The following is a 15,232-nucleotide window of genomic DNA, read 5'->3' as shown; positions in this document are numbered from 1 at the left end:
AGAGAGGAAGAGAGACAGAGAGACACCTGCAACACTGCGTCAATCACTTGCAAAGCTTTCCCTGTGTAGGTGGGGACTGGAGAACCCAGGTCCTTGCACATTGTGACATCTGTGCTCAACCAGGTACACCAACACTAGGCCCCTTAACTTTATTTATTTGTTTATCTTGCCTCCAGGGTTATCGATGGAGCTTGGAGCCAGCACTAGGAATCCATTGCTCCTGGAGGCCATTTTCTCCATTTTGTTGCCCTTGTTGTGTTTGTTATTGTTATTGTTGTTATAGCTGTTGTTGTTGTTGGATAGGACAGAGAGAAATTGAGAGAGGAGGGGAAGACAGACATGGGGAGAGAAAGACACTTGCACAAATCACATGTTTACATCTACTCTTGTGTCCTAACAATATTTATTAATATATATATATTGTATTTATATATGTGTATATCCCAATAAATCATATAAAATTTAAACATATAGAACTAAAGAAATCTAATTTAAAACAATACTTTAAAACTTTACTTGCTGTAGAGTTGGTTATATTCTATTTTCTGCTTCTATACTCCTGGCCCACTATGCAGAAGCTTTGCCAATGATTTGTGTTGCCAAGAGGCAGTTAGGAAAAAATAAACAAGGAGAAACATGTCTCAGTAAACCAGTAAACTAGTGACTATACATATTCAAGCCTTCAATAACTGGATCCTGACGGTAGTTTGAAATTTATGAAAATACTGAGCTGTGATTTTCTTCTAGGTGGGAAACAAAGAAGGATGAAAGACTAGAAGAAGAAGAAAAAGCAATGCTGGAACATTTGAAACAAGTTTGCACCATCCAGACCCATTCTGCTTCAGATAACACAAAGGAACCATAATCTCCAGAAAACAGCAATAGCTTTATTTTAAGAAATAATTACATGCAATGGCATAGTATTTTTACTATAGTCAGAATGAAACTCAGGTGTGCTATGAAGCATGAAACCAATGACTGAGTAATCTCTGAACTGAAAAAAGAATGTAGTAATAGAGAATAAAGTACCGTATATTTTATCCTAAAAATAATTTCAATTGTTTTTCATTCCCCAATCTTTTTCTTCATATGATAAAACTACTGCCATCTCGTGTTTCTGTTGAATTAATTTTTCCTCATTCAGTCTTGAAATATCTATAACAACAAGCATTTGGAAATCTATTTTCTAACAATATTTAAATACGACATTTGGGGGGCAGAGGAGGTAGCATTATGGCTATGCAAAAGACTTTCATGCCTGAGGCACTGGAGGTCCCATCCCCTGCTTCTCCTCCCACCCCCATCTCTGTAAACCAGAGCTGAGAAGTGCTCTGGTAAAAACAAACAAACATTAGGAACTTTATGGTGGCTCCCCCCATAATGACCCTGGGTCCATACTCCCTGAGGGTTAAAGAAAGACTAGGAAGGCTATCAGGGGAGGGGATGGGATACGATCTGGTGGTGGGAATTGGGTGGAGTTTTTTGGCTTTGTCAGTTTCCTTTTGTGTGACTTGGTATAAAATACCAAATCTAGGGGTTTCACATCTGCCATCCCTATTCTTGACTAAGAGAGTTGTTGCTGCTGCTGGACTACAGCTGACCAGGGCTGCTGACCTAGAGAGCAGATGCCAAGATGTAGAGCTGCTGAACAGGACAAATGGGAAATAACTTGAGTTGGCTCTAGTGCAAAATAAAGGTATCCTTCTACCTGCCATTGGTGGCTCCCAGTGTCTCCTTTCAGCTCCTACCACCCCTCTGCTCAGAAAGAATTAATAGTGTCCCCCACATAACAAAAGGAGGAGCATGACTCATGAAACATGAGTTCCACAAACAAAGCACTTCCTGGCACCAGGAAAGGCAAGTTTTCTGTGAACTCCCATATACTGATCATTTTTATGGTCCACACATTTTTGAGTCCTATTAAATTTATCCATCTCAAACTCATGAGTTATTCTCCTTTTTTCTACTATCTTTATTGACTTACAATTCACAGTTAGGCCAATGAGCTCCAAAGATTTTATGTATAATGTGTAAGAAATATGGGCTGTCTGCTTTCTATCTTAACTCCTTTTCAGCCATCAGATTCCAGATGCTACCATGATGCCAAATGGACTTCACTGGGCAGACAACCCCACCAATGTGTCCTGGAGCCCCACCTCCCCAGATGCCTGCCCCACTAGGGAAAGAGAGAGACTGGCTGGGAGTATGGATTGACCTGTAAACACCCATGTTCAGTGGGGAAGAATAGGAAAGCTATCAGGGGAGGGGATGAGATACGGAGTTCTGGTGGTGGGAATCGTGTGGAGTTGTACTTCTCTTATCATATGGTTTTTGTCAGTATAAATAAATACAAACTAATATATATATATATATATATGTATATATATACATATATAGGCTGTTGTTCAATATGAGCTATTATTTAATATTCTTCCAAATTCACTATCATTTTAATGAATGTTCCTTTATGGGATTGTTCTTGTCACAATGGTACGTTGCCCTAAGATAGGTCAGTGGATCGCACCCTCCACCAAATTGTCATCCTTCTCACCACAGAGTATTAGATCCCCAATCTTATTTTTAGAACTCTTCCATTCTCCCTTCTGAGCCCTTAGATCTACTGCAATATATCAGCTCATTGAGATCTCACTCTGTATTGTCCATTGCTTTCCTTTGATCCCACCTATTAGTGAGCCCACCCAGTATTGATCCTTCTTCTGACTTAAGTCACTCGGCATGTATGATTCCTTCTAGTATCGTCCATGTTGTAGATGCAAATTCATAGTAATACAGGTGCATTTCTTTTTAACTGAAATACCTAAGATGGGCAGAGGTGGTAGGTGGGCCTAAATGTTCTCCAGAAAATTGTGCTGGGAGGAAGTGCTATAGACTAAGTTGGGAGGATGTGTAGATTCACTCTGAAATCTACAAAGCATCTCTGAGCGACTGGTGCCTAGGGCTAGTGTGGCAATTTTTTTTCCTCTCTGGTGTTCTTGGGTCACCAGAAATTAGCTGATGTGTGGTGTCAATTCTGTAACATGTGCGCTCAAGCAGGTATGCCACCACTTTGCCCGTGTCATCAATTCTGAACTGTGAGAACTTCAGCCTGGGGGTCAGGCATAAATTCATGATAGTCTACCTCAGTGCCTTTCAGACTAGTTGCATTTCACTGAGTTCCCAGGAGAATGATTTTTTTTTTTTTGTCACTGTGATTGACCTTTTGCATGACATTTTCAAATGTACAGCTTCTGCCTGTTTTCAGTTTTCTGATCACCACTGATCCCTTTTATACATTAGGATTTCCTGTTTCAATCTAGTAAGAATCAACTGTCAGGATAGTGATATCCACGATGCAGCAACTCACTCTTTCCCCAGCAAATCTGTCTTCTCCATTGCTTTGTTGAGAGGGAAAGAAGCCATGGAGGCTCTTCCCCATGGTTTGGGGTTCATCTAATAACTGGAGAGAAAAGCATGATTTTTAGGCGTTTTAAAACTTTTTATTCAGAAAAGTGCAATTATGCATAGAGGATGACATGAAGGTGACATAGCAATGACCAAAATACTTGGGACGGTCAGTTTGCACATTAATGTACAGTATTATATGACTACCAATAACCAGATATGAGAGAAGTCAATTCAATGGAGTCCAAGAATCCAGAAGATTGGCTGGGAAGGTAGTATAATGGTTATGCAAATGACTTTCATGTGAGACTCTGAGCTTCTGGATTCAATCCCTAGTCCCACCATAAACCAGAGCTGAGTAGTGCTCTAGGAAAAAAAAAGGGGGGGAGGGGTCTCTTGCCTTACATCCAGGAGGATACTTACAGTTCTTTTGTCTACAATACTATTTTAAGAAGGAAGAGGTGTAAATAAAGGACCAATGACCAGCTTTCAAACTCCAAACCTTTTTTATTTTTTGACTGAAAACTTCTAAATCACGTCTGTGTCCTCTTTCCCAACATAGGCATGACCCACAAATAGGGTATAAGAAAAGTGGTGTTATCTGTTTTATCTTAGTTACCCACATTTTACTTCTCACATACATTCTCTTTGATCCCTTCTGTGTGATCTCAGAGGTTGGCAGAAAAAGGCTATTGTCAACTTGAGATCATAGTCCTTTCTATACAAATGCAAAATACTGGAACTTTCTGCCATGAAGTACGTTTTCTCCATTTTTGAAGACTCAATGACACAATGCATTTCTATTGTTTAAGCTATCTAAGTGGAGTGACTTTGTCAAGGCAGTCATGCACCAACACGTCTATGAAGTGAGGCCACGCGTCAACAACAACACAGAGCTCACCTCCCACCTAGCACCGCGGGAGCCAACCCAGAAACCACGCCCCGCCCATTTCCGGATCGCCCGCTGTCGCCTGCGTCGCGTGCGCAATTACGTTTCAGTCTGTTGCAGACCCCGGAAGTGCAGCTCGAACTTGGTCGGGCCGCGGATCCCGAGTGGGAAAGTCATAACAACCGCACGAGGGAGTTCGTCTGGCGAGCTGGAAGGCCACGCCTCCTCCCGCCTCCCCCCGCAGCCCTGTAGCTGGGGGCAGAGCTCAGGTAGGACCTGCGATTTGCGGGGATGTGAGCTCCCGGGGGCAGATCCGGGCCGAAATCTGGAGGAGAGGGTTGACTTAGTAGATCTCCGGCGGGCTGGGGTCAGAAACTGCTCGGAGTTATGCTGTGTTACCCGCAGACACCTCTATCCTATGTCCAATAGTCCATTAATAGGCTGGTTCCACCTGCCATTACCTTTTCGGAGGCGGGGCAGGACACCTGTGCTTCCTGGATGACACTCCCTACACTGGACACTTGGGGTATTGGGAACCCCAGACACTGGAGTAATGGGCCTTTCTTGCTTTTTCAAGAGAGGCATCGCAACCCTTTCTTATTGAAGATTTATCCCTTCACCCCCATGCAAGAATTATCCACTGTCAAACCTTCACCTGAAATCATTTACTGCCATCCGAAGATAAATGTGCAGTTATAAAATGTCCTGATAATTGTAACATGCATGGGTGCTGTTGGGGCATTTCACTGGGAAGGATTCTTCCTTGGATACATTTAGTTTAAAATAATACAGTCATATTTTTGAAAGCAGACCTCTATCTCTCTCTCTCATACACAGAACATATTTTTCTAGTTCTCCATAGTGTGCATCTCTGACCAAGTAACCAATTACTTAGTTTTGGGGCTGATGCACTGACAAGCAGTGTTGCTGCAGTTCATGTTTCCAAATCCTCTGAAAAATTGTAGAGGGCGAAGTTTGTGGTTTTCAGGCTTAGCACGCACACTTACAATCTTTAAGTACAAAGTAATGTTTATTAAACAAAAAAGACATGGTATCTTTTTTGTTTTAAAGCAGCGTTTTCTTTGTTTTTATCCTTTATCCTCCTTGTGAAGACACTTTGTAGTCTTTAAAATGAAGTTAGGACTGTGACTACTCTTCTATTTGACTTTTTAACTAGAAGTTCTTTTCATTTAACCAGTGACACGGAAACTAGGGATACTCTGTATGGCTTTGATGTAGTTTCTACGGCAATGCCGCCAAGTGAAAGACTAGTATCAAGGCCACAGAAGCAATAAGGAGGTCTGTGCAGAAGTTGTGAACATTAGCTATTAATTGAACAGATACTTTTTTCCTTCAAATCGCTTCGTTGGGGGAGATAATGGTTTGCAGTGCGATTTTTGAACAAGTAATTTTTAAAATACCTCTAGTGTGCCAGGTAGCTGTTGATGCTGAGCACACATTACTGAACAAGAAGACAAGGATCTTCTGCCCCCCGGGATTTTACATTATAGTGAGTGAGGAAGGACACTCACTCATCAAGTGAATATGTATCAAGTAGTGGTAAGTTATGAAGAAAAATGTAGCACAACAAAAGGAAAGAGTGGTGCAGATGCTCTTTTTAGATCACGTGGTCAAGTTCATACTGTAGTAAAGAGAACTTTAGAGTAAAGATCTTAATGAAATGAGAAAGTGAACTCTTATTTTCCTCTTCAAGTCTTTTATCTATTTTTTTTTTGAGAAAGTGAACTTTTATTTTCCCTTTCAAGTTTTATTTATTTATTTATTTGTTTTTTGAGAACACTTCATGTATATTGGAGATCATTAACAAAATGCCCTGAGGCAACTTTATCTTTGTTATATTCTGAAATAGTAAAGATATAGGTGTGAAGACATCAGGGCTTACAAGTTTTGATGGTGAATATTTACTTATTTTAATTTTATTTATTTATTTTTAATACCAGAACACTGCTCAGCTCTGGCTTACGGTGGTACATTAGCTTGAACTTGGAACTTTGGAGGCTTAGACTTGAGAGTCTGTTTGCATAACCATTATGTTAACCCCCTGACCCTCCATGAATATTTACTCAATTATTTTTGTCTGAGCATGAGGTGTCTTATTTATTAGTACCTTATTTTCTTGTCTTTCACAGACATTCCTCTAAGAGGAGTATTTGATGTCCTCACATAGGTAGAGATGCTTTCCATGCTTTTCATTAGTAATAATGAGTTAGCTACTGTTTCCTAAGGTATATGGTATTTTTGTCACTTTTGAATCAGATTGAGTTTGCACACTAGGTAACAAGTGAAATAAACTCACGTATATCATATTAACATCATTAATTTCTTTTTATAATATAAAATTATCTATTTTAAGAATCCATTTTAGTATCGTTTATTCATTCATACTGTTAATCAACATCACTACTGTCTTTCTCCAAAACGTATCTTCCCCAAATGAAACTCATTAAATATAAACCCACTCTATTTTATTTTTTTTACAAAAGTATATTATTTTATTTTGTTTGATAAGACAAAACAATTGAGAGAGGAAGGAGAGGGAGAGAGAAAGAGAAAAAGAGAGACACTTGTAGCACTGCTTCACGACTCGTGAAGCTTCCTCCTGTAGCTGGGGACTGGAACCTTGAACCTGTGTCTTTGAACTTGGCAATATGTGTCTTCAATCAAGCCTGCCAAAGCCTGACCCCTATAAACCTACTCCCTTCTCTTCCCAGCTCCTGGAAACTGCCACTCCACTCTTTGCACCTGACTGTACTGCCTCTAGGTACTTCATCAAAGTGAAATCATACTAAATGTGTGCTTTAGTAACCAGTTTATTTCACTCAGTATGGGGTCTTCAGTGTTCATTCATGCTGTAGCATGTTAGAATGTTCTTCATTTTTAAGGCTGAATATTACTCCTTTGTATGTGTATAGTACATTTTGCTTACTTGTTCATTTTTCTATTATGCTTGTGTTCCTTCTATCTTTTGACTGTTGTGACTGATGGTGTTATAAATATTAGAGCCTCTGTCATTTCTTGTGAGTGTATATTCAGAGATGGAATTGCTAGATAATTTTTGTGTTTACTTTTTTAGGGATTAACGTAATTTTCCATAATGATTAAGTTGTTTTATGTTCTATCAGCAATGCACAGATTTCAGTTTCTCCACATTCTTATCCTTACTATAGACTCTGTGTTTTAAAATTCTTTTGTAGCTGATGGGAAGAAATAGTATCTATGATTCTGATAACTAGCTTTTTGCTAATTACTAGTGAGTTTAGGTATTTTCATATGATTTTAGGTCATTTGGTATCTTCTTTGAAGTGCTATTAATTAATTTAGAAGTTGGATTTGAATAGAAAGTATTGGAGGTTTTTTTGCTTGTTTGAATATTTTCAGATTTAAGAAGGAAGCCATCATATTGTCTTTTGCTTTTTAAATCCTAAAATGCTATAATTGCAAAAGCTTCATTTGTCTGTAGAGCAAGTTTCTGTAGAAATTCCAAACTTAGAAATCAAAGAAACCATGAAGTACCCTTTATAACAGGAAATAAGCTTTTGAGTATCAGATTGTGATGAAAACAGTTTAGAAAAGCCAGAGATCATCTTGACCTGCTTTTTTTTTTTTTTTTTTTTCTTCTTAATTTAGAAGGAAAAGAGTATATTGATCGGCTGACTGTAATTGTGAAGTAGGCCTGTTTTCTCTGGTGGCTTAGAAGAGCAGTAAATAGAAGACAAAAATGATGAGAGAGAGGGAGAGGGAGAGGTAGAGGGAGAGGAGTGTGAATGGCGGCTGATGTGGCAAGGGAGATCAGTAGCAGTGATAGTTGATAAACAGTAGGACTGACAACAGTAGAGCAGGGGTCCAGCAACAAATTGAGAATGGGATGGGGTTTAGGGTGAGAGAGTGCAAATTGCAGGCCACATCTGAAGTCAGACAGTTGGGCTTGAGAAACTCAGTAAGACCTACTGTGCTTCAAGTAATATATATCAGACATGTTGGTTCAACATTTAGTGACTGGAAGGTATGCAGTGTATCCTATCAGAATAAACTAAATGGTTCAAATTGTATATCACATAATTTCCATCCATAGGGTAATGGGAAATAATGGATGATTGTGTGATTTAACAATGTTCATCATTGTTGAAAATACTTTTTCAGTAGCCTGTTTAGAATATATATATATATATATATATATATATATATATATATATATATATATATAATTTTTCTTTAATGTGGATCTGGGGAATGAAATCAGTCCATAGCTTGTGTATGAAAACACTGAGTCACCTCCCTGTCCCAATTTGTATTCTGATTCTAGAGAGAGAGAGAGAGAGAGATACCAAAGCACCATTCCTCTCTATATGGAGTTTCCTTGGTGCTGTGCAGGAGGCTTACATGCTATACTAGCAGTTGAACCTAGGGTTTCATGCATAGAAAGATGTGCTTTACCTGTGGGGCCACCTCCTACCCTAGGATCTTTTTTTTTTTTTTTTTTTAATTCAGAATGATTGAACTAAAAAGCCTCAGTGGTCAGATGAAGAACTTGCATGCCAGAATGGTGAATGGCTCATTAACTCAAGTTATAACACCTCTTTTTTTTTAAATATTGTTACTGAGTACCCCACCATTATTAATTAATTCATTAATTAATTTTTGCCTCCAGAGTTATCACTGGGGCTGGGTGCTGGCACTAAGAATCCTCTGCTCCTGGAGGCCATCCCCCCGCCATTTTATTGAATAGGACATAGAAAAAATGAGAGAAGAGGAGGAGATAGAGAAAGGAGAAAAAGACACCTGCAGACCTGCATCACCATTTGTGAAGCGACCCGCTGTAGGGAGTGGGGGAGATGCTGGAACTGGGATCCTTGCCTTGGCCCTTGATCATTGTACTATGTGCGCTTATCCCGCTGTGCTGCTCCCAGGACCCCACACCACCATTGTTTTTTTAATACTCTTAGGATAATACACTTAGTTGTAAACTTGTATAAATAGATTACTTTGCTTTAAAGAAATGGATCAAAAATTGTAGCACAACTTTATCACTCTGAACATTTTAAATTTATCAGTTCATTCCGGGTGAGGTTGCCGATGATTGACACTAGTTATCTTTTTTTTTTTTAAATATTTATTTTTATTTATTTATTCCCTTTTGTTGCCCTTGTTGTTTTATTGTTGTAGTTATTATTGTTGTCATTGTTGTTGGATAGGACAGAGAGAAATGGAGAGGGGAGGGTGAAGACAGAGAGAGGGAGAGAAAGATAGACACCTGCAGACCTGTTTCACCGCTTGTGACACCCCTGCAGGTGGGGAGCCAGGGCCAAGGATCCTTATGCGGGTCCTTGTGCTTAGCGCCACCTGCGCTTAACCCGCTGCGCTACAGCCCGACTCCCGATACTAGTTATCTTTTTGTTGTTGCCTGTATTAGGAGAATGCTCTGGCACTAGTTTAGGTAACTTGGAAATTAGTCATCTTGGTATTTCTTGCTTGATATAGTTGGAGTATTTGTTTTAATATGGCTAGATAATTATTTTAGTGTAGCTGGAGTATTTATGTTAAATGAATATATCCAAGGCTGAAAAGAGAACTCACCAGGCGGGGCACAAAGCAGTTTAGGCTTGAGGCCCAGCCTCGTAGGGGAGGTGCTGTGATAGTGGAAGAATCTCCAGTGCTATGGTGTCACTCCCTCTCTCTGTCCACATGAAAAAGTCTACCTCCTCCTCCTCTTCCTTCTCCTCTCACCTAGCACATATCTGTGGATCAGCTGTGGAATTGGTGTAGATTTAGGAATGATCAGATCAGGCTGGTTGAGAAATTTCAGGCAGAAGAGAAAAGAGGTGTCTCAGCAGGAGTTGGCTGAACCAGGAGTAAGATTGGTTTCAAAAGAAATGTTGTTTAAGAGGAGATGGGAAAGAGCCCCACCCTACTAGGGAAAGAGAGAGACAGGCTGGGAGTATGGATCGACCTGTCAAAGCCCATGTTCAGTGGGGAAGCAATTACAGAAGCCAGACCTTCTGTATCCCATGGTGACCCTGGGTCCATACACCCAGAGGGATAAAGACTAGGAAAGCTATCAGGGGAGGGGATGGGATACAGAGTTCTGGTGGTGGGAATTGTGTGGAGTTGTGCCCCTCTTTTTTTTTACATCTATTTATTTATTTTGTACCCCTCTTACCCTATGGTTTCATCAGTGTTTCCTTTTTATAAATAAATAAATAAATAAATAAATAAATAAGTGATGGGAATAGGAGGAAGGAACAGAAAAGGAGAAGACAGTGAGGTTTAAGTAGGACCTCAGCTATTGAACTGGTAATAGATGGATACCAAGGCAAACTGGACCTCCATTTGATAATCCTAAACCTGGTTTAAGATATCTGCTATAAAGACAAGGCTAACAAAATGTCTTTTATGACAATACAAGTATGTAGAGATTGTTCTTGGTGTAAGGCATGATAAAGTGATGCGTAATTTAAGAATTTTAAAAAGTGATTTGCTTAAAAATAAAATAGAGAGTTCTGGTGGTAGGAATTGTGTGGAACTATACCTTTTTTATCCTATGGTGTGGTCAATATTTCCATTTTATAAATAAAAATTAAAAAAATAAAATAGAAAGATATTTTAGACAGAAAAAATAACTCTTCATTGTTAGTGTTTGTGAAAACAAAAGGTATGTACTAGTCGCATCAAGAGTGCCAGATAACATAGTGGTTATGCAGTGACTTTCCCACCTGAGGGTCTAAGATATCAAGTTCGATCTCAGGCACCACCTTAAGTCAGAGCTGATCAGTGCTCTCCTTAAAAAAAACAAAGAAAGAAAGAAAGAAATAAACAAACAAAAACCAATACAATTGCTACACAGAAAGTTTAACTGTAGTGAGACATGAGGTTATGGCTGTGGGTGGGGAGAAATGGCTTGTATAGTTTACTAAGGAGCCTGAACCTGCCTCTGCAGGCAGTATGTACTGTTAAATGCTTTCTTCTCTGACCCCTCTAAAGTGAAAATTTGAACTTTGCCTGAAATGAGAATTGGCCTCTGTCCTCAGCTTCTGAGTGGCCATATTTAGTGTCTTTGTTTTCTTTCAGGCTTTGAGTTACATTGTCTAGCTATGTGATACAGGGCAAAGGATACCTATTCCCTTATTTCCAGAAAGACTGTTGTGTGAGTTAGGTTGGGGCCTTTGGATCCCATGTTATCAACTGACCTGGAGACTGAGATCACTCATAAAGGCAGTCTATAGTTTTTGTTAATGTATTTGACAGGTAATTGTGGTGAGAATATTACTGTCACATGCATTATTATTTTGAAATCTCATGAGTGGTTATGATGGTGAAAATTTTAATTGCATTAGGAATGGAAGATATTTTATACTTGAATAGAGAGAAATTAGATCAAGCTTATTTGTTCTGGATTTTTTTTCCTCAATGATAAACATAAATAATCATTTTTAACCACATAAGCATATGTGCTTGTGGCTTTGATGTTCTGACTTAAAAATGTAAGGTTTCTTTCTCAGTGAAGGCTTTTAGTCAGATTAATCTTTAAAATATTGAAAATGGGCCAGGGAGTTTGCATAATGGTTATACAAAAAGATTTTGATGCTTGAAACTCTTAAGATTCCCAGATTCAGCCCTCAGTATCACCGTAAGAACTGAGCAGTGCTCTAGTTTAAAAGAAAAATATGTAAGTATATATTATGTGTTCATATGAAATAATATACTATAAAATGTTGAGTTATAATTTAATTTAATTTTTTAATGTTTATTTATTTCCTTTTTGTTGCCCTTGTTTTATTGTTGTAGTATTATTGTTGTTATTGATGTCATCGTCGTTGGATAGGACAGAGAGGTAGAGAGAGGAGGGGAAGACAGAGAAGGGGAGAGAAAGATAGACACCTGCAGACCTTCACCACCTGTGAATCAATTTTTCTGCATGTGGGGAGCCAGGGGCTCGAACCAGGATCCTCACGCCAGTCCTTGTGCTTTGCACCACGTGTGCTTAACCCGCTGCGCTACCGCCCAACTCCCTAATTTAAATCTTTTAAACCTTACTATAGGGACCAGGCAGTGGCATATCCCACTCATAGAATGTACATGTGTCATGTGCAAGAACTTGGGTTCAGGCCCCTGTCCTCCATTTACAGGGGGAAAGTTTATCTAGCTATGAAGTAGTGCTGCGGGTGTCTTTCTTTCTCTTTCCCTATCTTCTCCTCCCTTCTTACTTTCTCTCTGTCTCTATTAAAAAAAAAATCAGTAAGTGCTGCTAGAAGCTGTGGGTTTATTTGTAGGCACAGAGTCCCAGTGGTATCCCTAGTGGCAATAAAGACAAATAAATACCCAGCCTTGGTAACAGAAAACATTCCCATTTTTAAATTCAAAGGAAATGCCTTTCTTACATAGAAAACAAATTGTTGAATTGGAAAATCAATAAGCAATTTAGTGATGAATATGAATGAATCTGGGAGCTTAAGCGATGTACACTAGTTGTTAGGAATTTCAATATATGTTGATCACAACATGACTTTCTAGTACAAATGATTGTGACAGAGTGAGAGACCGCTAAATATGGATGTCATAATTCTTTTTCTTTTCATTTTACTTGATAGGACAGAGTAAAATTGAGAAGGGTAGGGAGAGCGAGAAGGAGAGAGAGAGAGAGAAGAGGAGAGGAGAGAAGAGAGAAAGAGAGAGAGGAGAGAAGAGAGAGAGAGAGAGAGACTGAGACTGAGAGAGACTTGCCAACCTGCTGCACCACTCATATAACTTCCTCCCTGCCGCTTGGGACCAGGGACTTGAGCCTGGTCCTTGCACATGGTAAATGTGTGCACTGAACCAAGTGTGCCACCACTTGGCCCCAGCCTTTTTTTTTTTTTTTTTTTAAATAATCACTATGTTATCATCTCAGCTTGAGAATAAACTTTATTTTTATTTATTTTTTAATTTTTATTTATAAAAAGGAAACACTGACAAAAACCATAGGATAAGAGGGGTACAACTCCACACAATTCCCACTACCAGAACTCCATATTCCATCTCCTCCCCTGACAGCTTTCCTGTTCTTTATCCCTCTGGGAGTATGGACCCAAGGTCACAGGGTGCAGAAGGTGAAAGGTCTGGCTTCTGTAATTGCTTCCCCGCTGAACATTGGCAATGGCAGGTTGATCCGTACTCCCAGCCTGTCTCTCTCTTTTTCTAGTGGGGCAGGTCTCTGGGGAAGTGGAGCTCCAGGACACACTGGTGGCTTCGTCTGCCCAAGGAAGTCCAGTTGGCATCATGGTAGGATCTGGAACCTGGTGTCTGAAAAAAGAGTTAACATATAAAGCCAAACAAGTTGTTGACTAATCATGAACCTAAAGGCTGGAATAATGCAGATGAAGAGTTGGGGGGGTTGTCTCCGTTTTGTAGATAGCTATAGGTTTATTTAGTTATATTCCAAAAGGCGCATGACTATACTAGTTTTTTTTTTTTTTTTTTTCTCCCTGAGCCTGACATCTGATACGCAGGTGGACCCAGGTTATTGTCTGGGGAGATGATGTCATGGTTGGAGAAAGGGCTAGGAAGCTGTATCTGGGAAGAGAGTAGCACCCAAATATGGAAAAGGTGCATAAATATTATTGAGTGTAAACCCCATTGATTTGGTCTGCGGCCCATATTCAGCTTAGGAGCCTATGTGACCTCTGCATCCCTGTAGTTCTGAGCTCAAATTCTGTGATCATGAGTAGGAACGTTCCAAGCTGCCCCAATTTCAGGACCCATCTTCCCTAGGTGGTAGATGAGTATGTTGTCCAGCCTCCCTTTGGAGGATGGAACATTCTCTACTGTTGTTGATCCACATTGAGGGCAAGTTCCTATGGGAGCCCACTAAAGGATCTATTGTGTTGTTCCTGGTGGAGATGACCAGTAACAATGGAAAGAAGGATTTATTCGAGGTCTAGGCCCATCACGTCTGTTTGTGAATCTCAGGACTCTCCGACTAGTGCCCCGGCTGATGGGGTGGCCTGATAGTGACTGAAGAGTCATCATTAAAGATGATGACTCTTGACGTCTCGTCACCCAATCTGGTCCCCTACGCCTACACTGAACTTCTCTGTTCCACTCTCTTGGAAACAGAGTTGGCAGTCAGCTGAGGTAAAGAACAAACACCTCATCACAGACCCCTGCAGGTGTCAACTCGGCTTTGACCTAGCACGTTATGATTGGGCCCTCCTCAATCGCTCTCGAATAGGCCATGGCCGGTGCGCCGCTATGTTCCATCCCTGGGGAGCCAGAGACGACCCGAACTGCCCCTGTGGCTACAGACAGACTATATGACCCACATAGTCAACAACTGCCACCTCTCCAGATTCAAAGGAGGTCTCGAAACTGTACATCAGGCTCAACCTGACGCTGTTGACTGGCTACGGAAGAAGGGCAAATGCTAGAAGAAGAAGAATTAAAGAATTAAAAAAAAACGTTCTATGCAGCTTAGCGGTGGCACACCTGGTTGAACGCACATGTTACAGTGCACAAATACCCAGGTTCAAGCCCCCAGCCCCCTCCTGTAGGGGGTAAGCTTTGTGAGTGGTGAGGCAGAGCTGCAGGTGTCTTTCCACTTCTCTCTCTTTTTATCTCCTCCTTCTCAATTTCTAGTTGTCTCTATCCAATATATAAATAAAGAATAAAGTTTTTTTTTTCTTAAAGCAGTTCTAGATTCACAATCAAATAGAGTGGACAATGCAGAGATTTTTCCATGCCTTCCTACCCCTCAGCCCAACTTGACAGAACCTCTATCCTTCTTCAGTATCATTTGTCAGAGTGGTGTATTTGCTGTGGTCAGTTGGCTGGTACTAGAGTCTATAGTTTATGTTAAGGTTTATTCTTGATGTTCTTTGTACATTCTGTGCATTGGCAGATGTATAATGACATATAATCATGATTGTAGTATTATACATAATACTTTGC

The 15,232-nt window shown here is 40.0% G+C and overlaps 2 protein-coding genes across 7 annotated transcripts in view; both read left to right on the top strand.

Annotated features, from left to right (window-relative positions):
* KIAA0825 (KIAA0825 ortholog) overlaps positions 1–1,052 on the top strand; it is a 427,876-nt gene extending 426,824 nt beyond the window's left edge. Inside the window, exon 20 of the mRNA XM_060201180.1 lies at positions 748–1,052. Coding sequence (XP_060057163.1) covers positions 748–865 — 118 coding nt within the window. The 3' untranslated portion in view covers positions 866–1,052. The remainder of the gene's footprint in view (positions 1–747) is intronic.
* A 3,342-nt stretch (positions 1,053–4,394) lies between these two features.
* The window catches only part of ARB2A (ARB2 cotranscriptional regulator A), a 439,389-nt gene continuing 428,551 nt past the window's right edge, over positions 4,395–15,232 (top strand). For 5 of the 6 annotated variants that reach the window (XM_007531665.3, XM_060201168.1, XM_060201167.1 and 2 more), the window contains exon 1: positions 4,422–4,560. The gene's annotated coding sequence lies outside the window, so the exon portion shown is untranslated. Of the gene's footprint in view, positions 4,561–15,232 lie in introns of all 6 variants that reach the window. The other variant, XM_007531666.3, reaches the window with a different exon arrangement.

This window comes from Erinaceus europaeus, chromosome 11 (assembly GCF_950295315.1).
Source record: "Erinaceus europaeus chromosome 11, mEriEur2.1, whole genome shotgun sequence".
In the NCBI taxonomy this organism is placed as follows: domain Eukaryota; kingdom Metazoa; phylum Chordata; class Mammalia; order Eulipotyphla; family Erinaceidae; genus Erinaceus; species Erinaceus europaeus.
The sequence above is the reverse complement of the archived record's forward strand: the minus strand, read 5'-3'. Positions and strand labels throughout refer to the sequence as shown.